Source organism: Eriocheir sinensis, chromosome 9 (assembly GCF_024679095.1).
Source record: "Eriocheir sinensis breed Jianghai 21 chromosome 9, ASM2467909v1, whole genome shotgun sequence".
NCBI lineage: Eukaryota > Metazoa > Arthropoda > Malacostraca > Decapoda > Varunidae > Eriocheir > Eriocheir sinensis.
This window is the reverse complement of record NC_066517.1, coordinates 12,201,677-12,213,797: the sequence shown is the minus strand read 5'-3', so window position 1 is coordinate 12,213,797 and position 12,121 is coordinate 12,201,677. Positions and strand designations below refer to the sequence as shown.

General features: G+C 42.5%; 1 protein-coding gene across 1 annotated transcript in view; it reads left to right on the top strand.

Annotated features, from left to right (window-relative positions):
- The first annotated feature begins 1,404 nt into the window (after positions 1–1,404).
- LOC126996282 (protein madd-4-like) overlaps positions 1,405–12,121 on the top strand; it is a 75,049-nt gene continuing 64,332 nt past the window's right edge. The window contains exons 1-2 of the mRNA XM_050856658.1: positions 1,405–1,425; positions 1,755–1,823. Of these exons, the coding sequence (XP_050712615.1) occupies positions 1,405–1,425; positions 1,755–1,823 (90 nt within the window). The remainder of the gene's footprint in view (positions 1,426–1,754; positions 1,824–12,121) is intronic.

Genomic DNA, 12,121 nt, shown 5'->3' with positions numbered 1-12,121 from the left:
GAAGGGATAGAGAGAGAGGAGAGAATGGGAAGCTGAGATACAGGGAGGAAGAGAGATACAGGGAAGAGTGAATGGAGTCTATATGAAAAAAGAAGGATATGGAGCGGAATAAAAGGGCATGGAGGAGGGATGAAGGGGGGAACAGATGGGGAAGGGAAGGGTGTATAGGAAAACAAGATTAGGGATGGAAAGAGGGGTATAGAGAAGGGAAAATAAAGGGGAATAAGAGGGGACGGATGAGAAATGAAGAGATGAATGGGAAAAGAGAGGGAAAGAAAGGGTGCATGAAATAAAAAAAATGGAAAAGGGGGAGGGGAAGCAGAAGTACCAGTATAAATATGAGAATGAGTAAGAGGAGAAGAGAAGCAGAAGAAAGCGAAGAGAAGGAAGAGGGAGGAAAGAAGGGAGAGAAGGAAAAAGGTTAAAGCACAGTATGCAAAAAGGAGTAACGGTAGGAGAATAATGATAGATAAGCGGTAGAAGAAGAAGAGGAGGAGGAGGACGAAAATGAGGAAGACGAGAAGGAGAAGGAGGAAGGAAAGAAGGGAGGAAAGGAAAAAAGAAAACCATACCATATAAAAAACAAGACTTGAGGAATAAAAATGTGAGGGAGAAAAAGAAGGTAGAAGATGAGGAGGACGAAAATGAGGAAGACAAGAAGGAGACGGAGGAAGGAAAGAAGGGAAGAAAGGAAAAAAGAAAACCATACTATATAAAAAAAAGACTTGAGAAATAAAAATGCGAGGAAGAAAGAGAAGGTAGAAGATGAGGAGGATGAAATGAGGAAGACAAGAAGGAGAAGGAGGAAAGAAAGAAGGGAGGAAAGGAAAAAAAGAAAACCATAATATTTAAAAAAAAAACAAGACTTGAATAAAAATGCGAGGAAGAAAGAGAAAGGAGAAGATGAGGAGGACAAAAATGAGGAAGAGAACAAGGACGAGGTTAAGAAGAAGGAGGAGGAAGAGGAGGAATCACCGAGGCATTTAACCCTTCATTCCTTCGTTCCTTCCATGGGGAGAGAAAACGAGAGTCGGATTATCTTGTACCACGCATCCGTCTTAATGGAGTGAAGTTTATTGAGTTATTGAATAGATTTATGTGTTTACGTCGGTGTTTCATTATCTTATTTATGCTGACGGATGGTGGAAGGCGCGTTGTACTGCTGAGTGTGGAAGGGAGTGGAGTGGACTACGTGGGGTTGAGGATGTGGAATGCAAGGTGTGCTTTACTGTCTGAGGTATGTGCGGACAGATGTCAGGTGGAAGCTATACAAGGATTGAAAGATTAGGGGTAAAAACAATAGATGGAGTGTTTGTATAAGGTGGGAACAGCCATAATATGTGTTGACTGGACTATGTGTGGTTGAGGATGTGGAATGTGAGATTTTAAAGTATAAGGAATGCAATGGCAGATGTCGAGAAGAAGGTAAATAGGGAACGATAGATTAGGTGTAAAAAACAACAACGTATGGAGCATTTGTAAATGGTAAAAACACACATGATATGAAAATTGCAGGTAAGAGCAGGTGTGCGGAGTGACGCTAGCCATTATGAAGTACTAATAACATGTATTCACTGGTAAACAGATCTAAAATATATATAACAAATGTGAAATGACAGACAGGTGTGTAGTATAACAGACACGGGTGCAAATTGACAGAAAGGCGTATCGTACCAATAGCAGGTGTAAAGGGTTAACAACAGGTGTGGTGTGCCAATATCAGGTAAGGTGACAAATGTTTTCTTTCCCTGCAGGTCGCTGTCGTGGCTTCAGGGGCGGCGGCGGCTTCAGATGACTCCTCGACACCTGAGGACGACCCGGAAGTGAGTACCTGAGTTTGTGTGTTGTTTAAGCCCTCCTAACGCTAATGGTTTTTCTTTTTCTACGTTTCCCATTTGCGCTTGACTCTTATTCCCTTCTATTATTCAGTAACCACTCTCACGTCAACACTATTATTCTCTTCTTAAATTCTTGGCATCATTATTTTTTTCATATGCTGTTTATCTTCCTTTTAATGTACAATGTAATGAAGAAAAAAAATAAGATAGAAAACGGTACAAAGTCTACAATAACTGCAACTCTATCAACCTCATCAGCAACAAGGATAAACATTACTCTTCCTCCTCCTCCTCCTCCTCCTCCTCCTCCTCCTCTTCCTTCGTCTCCTCCTCCTCCTCCTCCTCCTCCTCCTCCTCCTCCTCCTCCTCCTCTTCTTCTTGGCGCCGCCCCGTGATTTACCTAATCGTCCCATTACGCCCACCATCGTCGGGCGGGCCGGTCAGCTCTCATTAAACATTAATTAACCCTGAATTACCCGACATCAGCAGGTTAATGAGCAAGGTGCGCCGTGCTACGATAGACGGCCGATAGCACCTGCTTGAACCTACTTTTCCTCCATACTTTTTTCTCTCCATCCCTCCTTCAGTTTGATTTCATCCTCCGTATTCTTTCCTCCCGCTCTTCTCCCTTTCTTTTCATCCTCCATATTCTTTCCTCCCTTCTTTCTCCCTTCGTTTTCACCGTCCATAGTTTTTTCCCCCTCCCTTTTGCTGCTCATTTCACCCACCCTCATACTGTTTTTATCTCCATCCTCATCTCTCCCTTTCTTTAATTTCACCCTTCATATTCTTTCTTCTCTCCCTTCTCCCTTTCATTCCACCCTCCATACTGTTTTCTCTCCATCCCTCCATCTCTCCTTCACTTTAATTTCACCCTTCATATTCTTTCTTCTCTCCCTTCTCCCTTTCATTCCACCCTCCATGCTGTTTTCTCTCCATCCCTCCATCCCTCCTTCACTTTAATTTCACTCTCCATATTCTTTCCTCCCGCTCTTCTCCCTTTCTTTTCATCCTCCATATTTTTTCCTCCCTTCTTTCTTCCTTCGTTTTCACCGTCCATAGTTTTTTCGTCCTTCCTTTTGCTTCTCATTTCACCCTTAATATTTACTTCCTCTCTCCGTTCTCCCTTTCATTCCACCCTCCATACTTTTTCCCTCCGTCCCCTCTCCTTTTCATTTCCTTTTCTTCTGCCTCATTTCGTCCTCACCCTCTTTCTCCTCCTCCTAGTCCTCCTCCTCCTCCCTTTTGCCTTTCATTTCACCCTCCATATTTCTCCTCCCTCCTCCTACGTGCCTCCTTACCTTCCCTCGCTCCCTCCCCCACGCCAGGTATCAAGAAAGGTAGCATTACACAGCTCTTATCAGCCGACTAAATAAAGAGACGGGGTTGTTTACACGGCCCAGCGCTACCCCGTGACGTCACAGCGCGGGAGCCAATCAGAGTAGAGGAGCGAGAGCGCCTGGCCAATTAGGAGAGGGCTTCGGCAGGCAGGGGAAGGTCCAGGGTGTGGTGGGCTGAGGCTTTATCTTGCTTTGCTTTAAACAGGCCGAGTGCTACGGCCGCTTTGTGATAATTCTTAGGTGTTGGAGATGGAAAGTAATTTACATAGGAGGAGTCCGTCTGGAAGAGGAGCAGAAGGAGGAGGAGTGGGGAGGAGAAGAGAGGTGAGGTTGAGTTGTTGGTTGTTGTTGTTGTTGATGGTGAAATAAGATAAAGAAGAATATGAAGAAGAAGAAGAAGAAGAAGATGTGATTGGAGACAAGGAGGAAGAAAAGGAAAAGGATTAGCACTGAAGAAAAAGGCCAAAAAAACTAGACATGAGGAGGAAGGAAGAGGAAGAAGAAGGAGGAAAAAAATATAAACAAGACGAAAACAAAGAGAAAAAAGGAAATATAGTAAGGGGATAGAAACAGGAAGAGGAGGAAGAAGAGAGCAAAGAAGAGGAGTATAGGGAGAAGGAGGAGGAGGAGGAAGAGGTGCATGGCTAGAGAAAGCAAGGTGACCGTCCCAATGTTATATTATATACCTGCTTATCGTCACCTTATATACGGAGGGAGTGTGTATGTGTGTGCGTGTGTGTTTGTTTTGCAGGTGGGTTGACTTACGACACCAAACACCCACCTCCCCTTTACCCCCCCAACCCCCTCCACCCCCCCCCCCACACACACGCACACGTACACTTAACCACAACCATCGTCACCCAAATTAGTGATATCAAAGAGAGAAGTTGGTGGCCCGCCCGTCAACCACTACAAGGCGTGGTTAAGCTAGACGCCGGTTGATTGGTGGGCTGGCGTCGGGTCCCGGCCCTCGCTAACGACCGGCCCGACGCTAATAGCCACCCCAAACACCAGTAGTTAAGCTTGTTTGGGCTGATTTGCTCCCCTCCACTAAACGCTCCCAGCTAGTCCCCGCCGATTGCATATGCAGGAGAGGAGACGTTGGGGGGGGGGGGGGGGTAGGAAGGAGGTCTCAAGGAAAGGGTGGAGCCAGGCGTAGGGTGTTAAGGATAGGAGAAAGAAAGGGAAAGAGGAAGAAGAGACGATAGTGATGGGTAGGAATGAAGACTCAAGTAAAGGGTAGAGAAGGGTGGAGGAAGAGTGTGGAGAATAGCAGGGCGTAGGGTGTTAAGGATAAGAGAAAGAAAGGAAACGGGGGAGAAAAGAGGATAGTAGGTACGGTAAGGAAAAAAGAGGAGAGACGGTGAAGGGATAGGCGAAGAGGTTGGGATATAAGATGGAATGAAGGCACAGAAAAATGGAAATGGGAAAGAATATGTTCAAAATAGAAGGGAAAAAGGAAGGGTGATAAATTAGAAAGGAAAGAAAGGAGAGGGGGAAAGAAAGTAAACGAAAAATAAAGGACGAAATGAACAGAGAAAGGGGAACGAAAATGAAAAGGAAAAGGAAAGGTATGAAAAAATATAAAATAAAAGGAATCATTTTATGGGGACAGACGAGAGGAAAGTAAGGGGGAGAGAGAAAAGGGAGGAGGACATGAAGGAGAAAAAAAAGTTGATTTAGGGGAGGAGGAAGGAAGAAGAAGGAAAAGGAAAAGAAAGGACCAAGGGGAGGAGAAGGAGAAAGAGGGAAGGGGGAGGGAGAAGGAATGAAGAATATACGGGGTTAATTTGGAGGAAGAAAGAAAGGGTGGAGAGAACAAGAAGAAGGGAAGGAAGGAGAGGAAGCATTTAGAATAAGGAGAAGGAGGGAAGGAGGAAAAGGAGGAGGAGGATGAAGTATACAGGGGGTCAATTTGCAAGGAGAAAGGAAGGGTAGGACAAGAGAAGGAGGAGGGAGGAAAGAAGCATGTAGAATAAGGAGGGAAGGAGGAGTCAGAGGGGGATGAAGTATATATGGGGTCAATTTGCAAGGAGAAAGAAAGGGTAGGACAAGAAGGAGGGGAGGAGGTAAGGAAGCATGTAGGATAAGGAGGAGGGAGGTTAATTAAGGAGTGAAGGAGTGTAGGATATGCATAGGCGAGGGTGGGGATGAGAGTCGCTTTATATTAAAAACTTAAATACATGTGTTTATTCCATTTAAGGCCCGCAAAGAAATGAGGGTGGAGGGCGGCAGCTTGTGGCCATTTCTCAACCTGTTTTTATTTTTTTCCTCCTCCTCCTCCCCCTCCTCCTCGTGCTTGTGTGTGTGTGTGTGTGTGTGTGTGTGTGTGTGTGTGTGTGTGTGTGTGTGTGTGTGTGTTTCCTCGCTTTAATATTTTGAATCTAGTATGTAAGAATCACCCTCTCTCACCCCCCCCCCACCCCCCGCCTCTCTCTCTCTCTCTCTCTCTCTCTCTCTCTCTCCCCCCCCCCCATCATGCATATTTTCTCTCTAAGGTATTAAAAACGAAAGGAGGGAGAGAAAAGAACGGGAGAGAGAAAAAAAATGAAGAGGGGTAATGTCTTCTCCTCCCATACTCTCCTCTCTCTTTCTTCCTCCTCCTCCTCCTCGTCCTCCTCCTCCTCCTCCTCCTCCTCCTTCCCCTCCTCCTCCTTGGCTACCTCTCTCCCTCTCTCTCCCTCCCTCCCAACCACTGTCCTTCTCAGCCGTCCACGGGGAGAGATGAGGAGAGAGATAAAATAATAAAAAAATCAATCATTATAGGGTTGGCGGCTTTAGCGGAGCCCCTCCTAAGCTTGGGGCGAAAGAAAACGAGGGAGGAGCCCGCTTGCCGCAAGAGAAAATGGGATCGTGGTTGCGGTCTGGGTGAGATATGCAAAGATTCCAGAGAGAGAGAGAGAGAGAGAGAGAGAGAGAGAGATTAAGGGCTATGAATCGGATAGGTTAATAATTTACCTGGCTTTTCTTAACCCTCGGGAGGGGAGGAGAGAGAGAGAGAGAGAGAGAGAGAGAGAGAGAGAGAGAGATCTGAGAGCATGTACGAGTATATGATATGAGTTCAGAAACAGTTGTAAGCCTATACCAATCATTTTTAGGCCTAGTATGTGTGTGTGTGTGTGTGCGTGTGTGTGTGATGACCTCTTTCTATCTTCGTCTTCTCTTCCTACTACGAAAACAATAACAGCAAGAGGATGAATAAGAAGAAAAAGACCAAGAAGAACGATACAGTGTTTGATCACTACATATAAAGTAACTAAATAAATCGCATGGGTTATATATAAGAAAAAACGTTAAAAGAATCAACAACAACTATTACTGCAACTACTACTTCTACTACTACTACTACTACTACCACCACCACCACCACTACTACTACTACTACTACTACTACTACTACTACTACTACCACTACTACTACTACTACAACCTTGAAGTCTAACACATTTCTTTCCTTCTTCATCTCCATCTCGTGTCCTTCCTCTCCCTTCTTATCCATCCCCGTCCCCTTCTTCTTCCTCCTTCTCCCCCTCTTCCCCTTCCTCCCTCTCCTTCGTCCCCATGGTGTAAGCAGAGCTATCAACAGCCCTCCCCTTCCCCTTTCCTCCCTTCTCCCTTGCCTTCCCTCCCTTTCCTCAACCTCCATTAGGTAAGATGTTTCAAAATGACGGACGATGTGTGTAATCTTGAGTTGTGAGAGGGAGGGAGGGAGGGAGAGAAGGAGGAAGGGAGAGAGGGAGAAATGCAGTGTGGAGTGTAGGAAGGAGGAAGGGAAGGGAGGGTGGAAGTGTAGTGGGTGACGAAGGGAAGGAAGAGGAAGAGGAAGAAGGGTTGAAGAAGGGAGAAGGAGAGGATGGTCAGGGAGAAAGGAAGAGAAGGAGGAAAGGAGGGAGGGAGAAATGTAGAGGGAAGGAAGGGTGGAAGTGCAATGAATGAGGAAGGGAAGGAAGAGAAAGAGGAGGAAGAGGAAGGGATAAAGAAGGGAGAAGGAAAGGACGGTCAAGAGAGAGAGAGAGAGAGAGAGAGAGAGAGAGAGAGAGGTGCAGTATGGCGATGGAGAGGAGGAAGGAAGGGAGAGAGGGAGGGAGGGAAGGAGAAATGCAATAGGGAACATATTTATGGAAGGAGATGAGGGAGGAAGGAAGGGCAGAGGAAGGGGAAGAGAAGATTATTAAAAGAGAAATATGAATACAAATTTTTATGCTTCTATTTTTTATATATTTTTGGATTTTTTCTTTTTTAGCTGAATTCACTTGCGAACACATTATTTTTTAACCTTTTAAGAGGGTTGTTTTTTTGGTTTTCTTTTACTTTTCTTTTTCGACTTTCTTCTTTCCACTTTCTACTTTATTTGGATTACTTTTTTTTTGATGGATTTACTTGCGAACATATATTTTTTTTTACATTTTATTAGTTTTTTTCTTTTACTTTTACTTTTCTACTTTATAATTTCTACTTTCTACTTTATTTGGATTACTTTTGTTTTTTCTTTAGCTGAAATGACTCGCATACACAGTTTTTTTGCTCTTTCATTATTTTTTTTTCTTTCTTTTTCTTTCCTTTTTATTTATTTTTGGAAAAGAAGAAAAGTTCGCTGAATTCCCTTGCATAAAAAAAATTATATACTCATTTTTTTACCTCTTTCTATATATTTTCGTCTTTTCTTTCCTTTCACTTTCTTTTTCCCTTTTCTTTTTTCTTTTTCTTTTTTATTGGTAAGGAAAAAAAAACTATAGGAGCGTATGAGTCATCGGAATGGGGAAAGTTTGTGTAGGGAAAACTCTACGGGCTTATCTCTCCTCCTTCTCTCGTTTCCTATTCTCCTTTTTTTCCTTCCCTTTTTTTTCATTCCCTTTTTCCTTTACCTGATTTTTTCTCGTGTGGTTTGTGTCTGAGGAACTAATTTCTCTTTTCGGACTTTTCTTTGTACCTTTTTTGGGGGAGGGGTCGATTGTTTGTTTTCTTCTTAACCCTTTTTTATTATTTTATGGGTGTTTTTGTATATATTCTGTTCATTTGTTTATTTTTATGATGTGGCTTTTTCTCGTATTATTTGTTCCTCTTTCTTCATATGTCTATTTTTGGGGGGTTTATTTGCCTTTAATTTGTTTCTGTTTGTTTTCTTATTCTTTCTAAGGTATTGTATCTCTCTCTCTCTCTCTCTCTCTCTCTCTCTCTCTCTCTCTCTCTCTCTCTCTCTCTCTCTCTCTCTCTCTCTCTCTCTCTCTCTCTCTCTCTCTCTCTCTCTCTCTCTCTCTCTCTCTCTCTCTCTCTCTCTCTCTCTCTCTCTCTCTCTCTCTCTCTCTCTCTCTCTCTCTCTCTCTCTCTCTCTCTCTCTCTCTCTCTCTCTCTCTCTCTCTCTCTCTCTCTCTCTCTCCTCTCTCTCTCTCTCTCTCTCACACACACACACACACACACACACGTTCACTCCCTCTCTATCACTTTTTTTCTCTCATTCATTTTTTAATCACTCCAGCTCTCTTTATATCTTCCTATATCATTTTCGTTTCATACTCTTATTTCTTAATCTATTTATATCTCCATCTCTCTTTCTCTCATTCACTTTCCATCACTCAAATTTTCCTATACTTTCTCACTCAATTTCGTTTTTTCTTCATATTTCTTTATTTATATATCTTTAACGCGTACAAACGTAAGAAAGTCAAGGCAAAAAATGAACAGGGAATGGAATCGCTTATGTGTGTGTCTAGTTCCTAATGTAACTTCCCCTCCCACATAGAGGAAGAAGTTACTAATGTCTATACGTAAGACAGCTAAACCGCTTCGTAACTCAACATCGTAAACTGTGACGTAAACAGAATCGTAAAGATGTGTTAAGCCGCCTTCAGTGAGAGCTGCAAGAAGAAGAAGAATGTGGTAAAAATATGATCATGTTATAGACTTTAGTCGTTGTTAGGATTAGAATAAAGCTTTTTTTTTTTTTTCATCGGTTGTAATACGTTTTTGATTTATTGTAGTATTATTTTTTTTATTTGTGAATTTTGAGGTGATGATATTAGTGATGATAATGGAAGCGATAATAATAGTGAGAAAAAGAAGAAGAAGAAGAAGAAGAAGAAGAAGAAGAAGAAGAAGTCGAAAAGGAAGAGAAAATGTGAAAGATGAAATAAGGAAAAAGAGTTCATTGAGAAAAAAAGTAAAGAAGATTAAGAAGAGAAGGAAGAGAAGGATAAAGAAGAAAAGAGGAAGAAGCTGAGACCGAAAAAGTAGAAGAAGAGGAAGAGAAAAGAGAAAAGAAAGAAAAAGAAGAACGATTTAGTATTTAAGGACCATATAAAAACGTAATTAAATAAACCGCAAGAGTTACACATAAAAGAAAGTAAAAAAAAAAGAATAAAAGAAGCAAGATCAAAGAAAACGCAGCAGATTATTAACTAGCTTTCATTTCACAGCATCGAACACTATTTTTTTTCTCCTCTCAACCGGATCGAATCAAACACCTTCTTTCCCTTCCTCTTTTTATCCCGAACTCTTTATTTAACCGTTTCTTGTGTAGCTCCTCATCAGTATCCCTCACGCACTTTACGACCCGTGGTTAATCTATGAGTGGGAGACGATCATAAATCCGAAAAGAAAACGGGAGGAGGAGGATCTAATTCTGCCTTTTCGTCACGGTTCTAATTGCACGTTGAGCCGAACCCACTACATCACAACTGGAAACGAGACACCTAACACCTTATAGCCACCACGTCAAGGGATTCGATGCTATTCTTGTGTGTTTATAGCGCTGAAGAGGATAGAGGCGTGTTTCCAGCTACGAGAAAAGTTCATATGATGTGGGATAGGAAATTGTTTATAAGGAAAGGATGAAAATTGCAGTGATGAGGATGATACTGAAGAGGAAGAGGTAAATGCGATATAGAAGAAGGAAGAGTACAACGAAGAAAATGGAATGATAATAACATTTATTCGTTAGATAGTTAGATAGTTAACTCTTTTTGTTTTGTTTTGTTATGTTTTTCTCTATAATCAGCATGAAACAGTTTGAATCAGTAACAATGACACGAAATAGAAATAGAATTGAGAGAGCAAAAATATGAAATGAAGAAAAAAAAATTAAAACTGTAGAAAAGAAAATAAGAAAATCAAACAAAAAATGGAGAAAAATAAATGGAGAGTAAAAAACAGCTTGGTAATGGTAACAGAAAACTTTGAAAATGATGTTAATATAAAAATCAACCAGTCAGTCAGGCAGATATTCAGTTAGTCAGCTGTTCTCACCCTCACGTACGTGTGACTTAGTGCTCATCAGACTCAAACAGCCATGAGTTAAGTTACGCAAAAAATACGCACACGTGTACACCGGCAGCCGTGTGTGTACTCAGGCGTGTCCGTGTGTAGGCTTGAAGGAGGCAGGCCGCTTTATTTACGAGAGAGAGAGAGAGAGAGAGAGACTAATATTTTTTACTTAAACCATCATTTGTTTCTCATTTTCATTTTAGGGCCTTATATAAGAGACACAGTTGAGAGAGAGAGAGAGCACCTGCATTTTTTACCTGTACCTGTCCATGCCATTTCCAGGTAAATCCCCTTCTCGTTAGGCTTCGCTCGACATCGCTGCGTGGGTATGAATTTCTTACACCGATACCATGCTCAGGCCCAGTGTAACCTCTGTTCCTCCCTTATCTCCCGCTACTACCCATCTAGAACCTTAACAGCACGCCCATGTATAGCTAAACCTCCTACACCTTCATTTCACCCACGTACGAAACCACGTAAACCACCTATCAAATCTATTTCAGCCTTCTATGTAACCCTTCCACTATTCCGTTCTTTTATACGTTCGTCAACCTATTGCTAAGCCTCCTACACACTCATTTAAACCACCTAATAAACCACGTAAACTCTGCCAGCTACTTCAGCCTTCTCCTATATCACCCTTCTACGAGGTCTGCATTATGCCTCTACTATTCCTCTTCCTAATCTTATACGTCCTGCACACTTACTTTAACGACCTACCTTTCTTCTTAACTATTTAACTACCTTTTTCGTCTACTTCAACCTTCTCCGATTTCACCCTTCCACGAGGTCTGCATTATGTCTCTACGGTTCCCTTCCTCTTCTGATACATCCTACACACATTTCTCATCCACCTACCTGCTGCCCTTACTGCCCATTCCACCTGTTAACCACCTACACGTCACCTGGTTAGCGCACTTTCTCCACATGAGCGACCCACCTCTGTGCCTCGCCCCTATTCTCTTTCTTTCATCCATACTTTTCTGTGTCAAGTGCAGGATACCATAAGACAAGTGTGAAAGGTTTTGTCGTATATAAAATTTGGTGAAGTTGTTAAGGTAATGGTAATGTGCCCTGTAGTAGTAGTAGTAGTAGTAGTAGTAGTAGTAGTAGTAGTAGTAGTCTTTCATCTAGGTCTTTGCTTTCTGAGGTTTATTTTTTAATGAGGAGTTGGATCTTGAAGGCGATGGGATGGAAGAAGGAGGAGGAGTAGGAGGAGAGCGCTGCCAAGGAAAAGGGGGAGGAAAATGTGGAGAAAAGGGAGAAAGGATGGTCATAGGTTCTCTCTCTCTCTCTCTCTCTCTCTCTCTCTCTCTCTCTCTCTCTCTCTCTCTCTCTCTCTCTCTCTCTCTCTCTCTCTCTCTCTCTCTCTCTCTCTCTGTGCCAATATTTCTCGTCTATATCTCCTATTTTTCAAGCCATCCTTTTGTTCCTCTTACCTCCCTCTTTCTCCCTTATTTCCCTCCTCCTCCTCCTCTTTATTATTATCCTCTTCCTCCCCTATTCTCTCCCTTCCGTCAGAGAAATAGGTTCAAGAATTACGAAGGGAAGGAAGATGAATTTTCGGCGAATTTTTAGCCTTCAACTTCTTATGGGAGGGAAGAAGAATCTGAGGCTACATTTCCACTGCAATTTCTCCCACGTCAACCCCCTATTTCTCTCTCTCTCTCTCTCTCTCTCTCT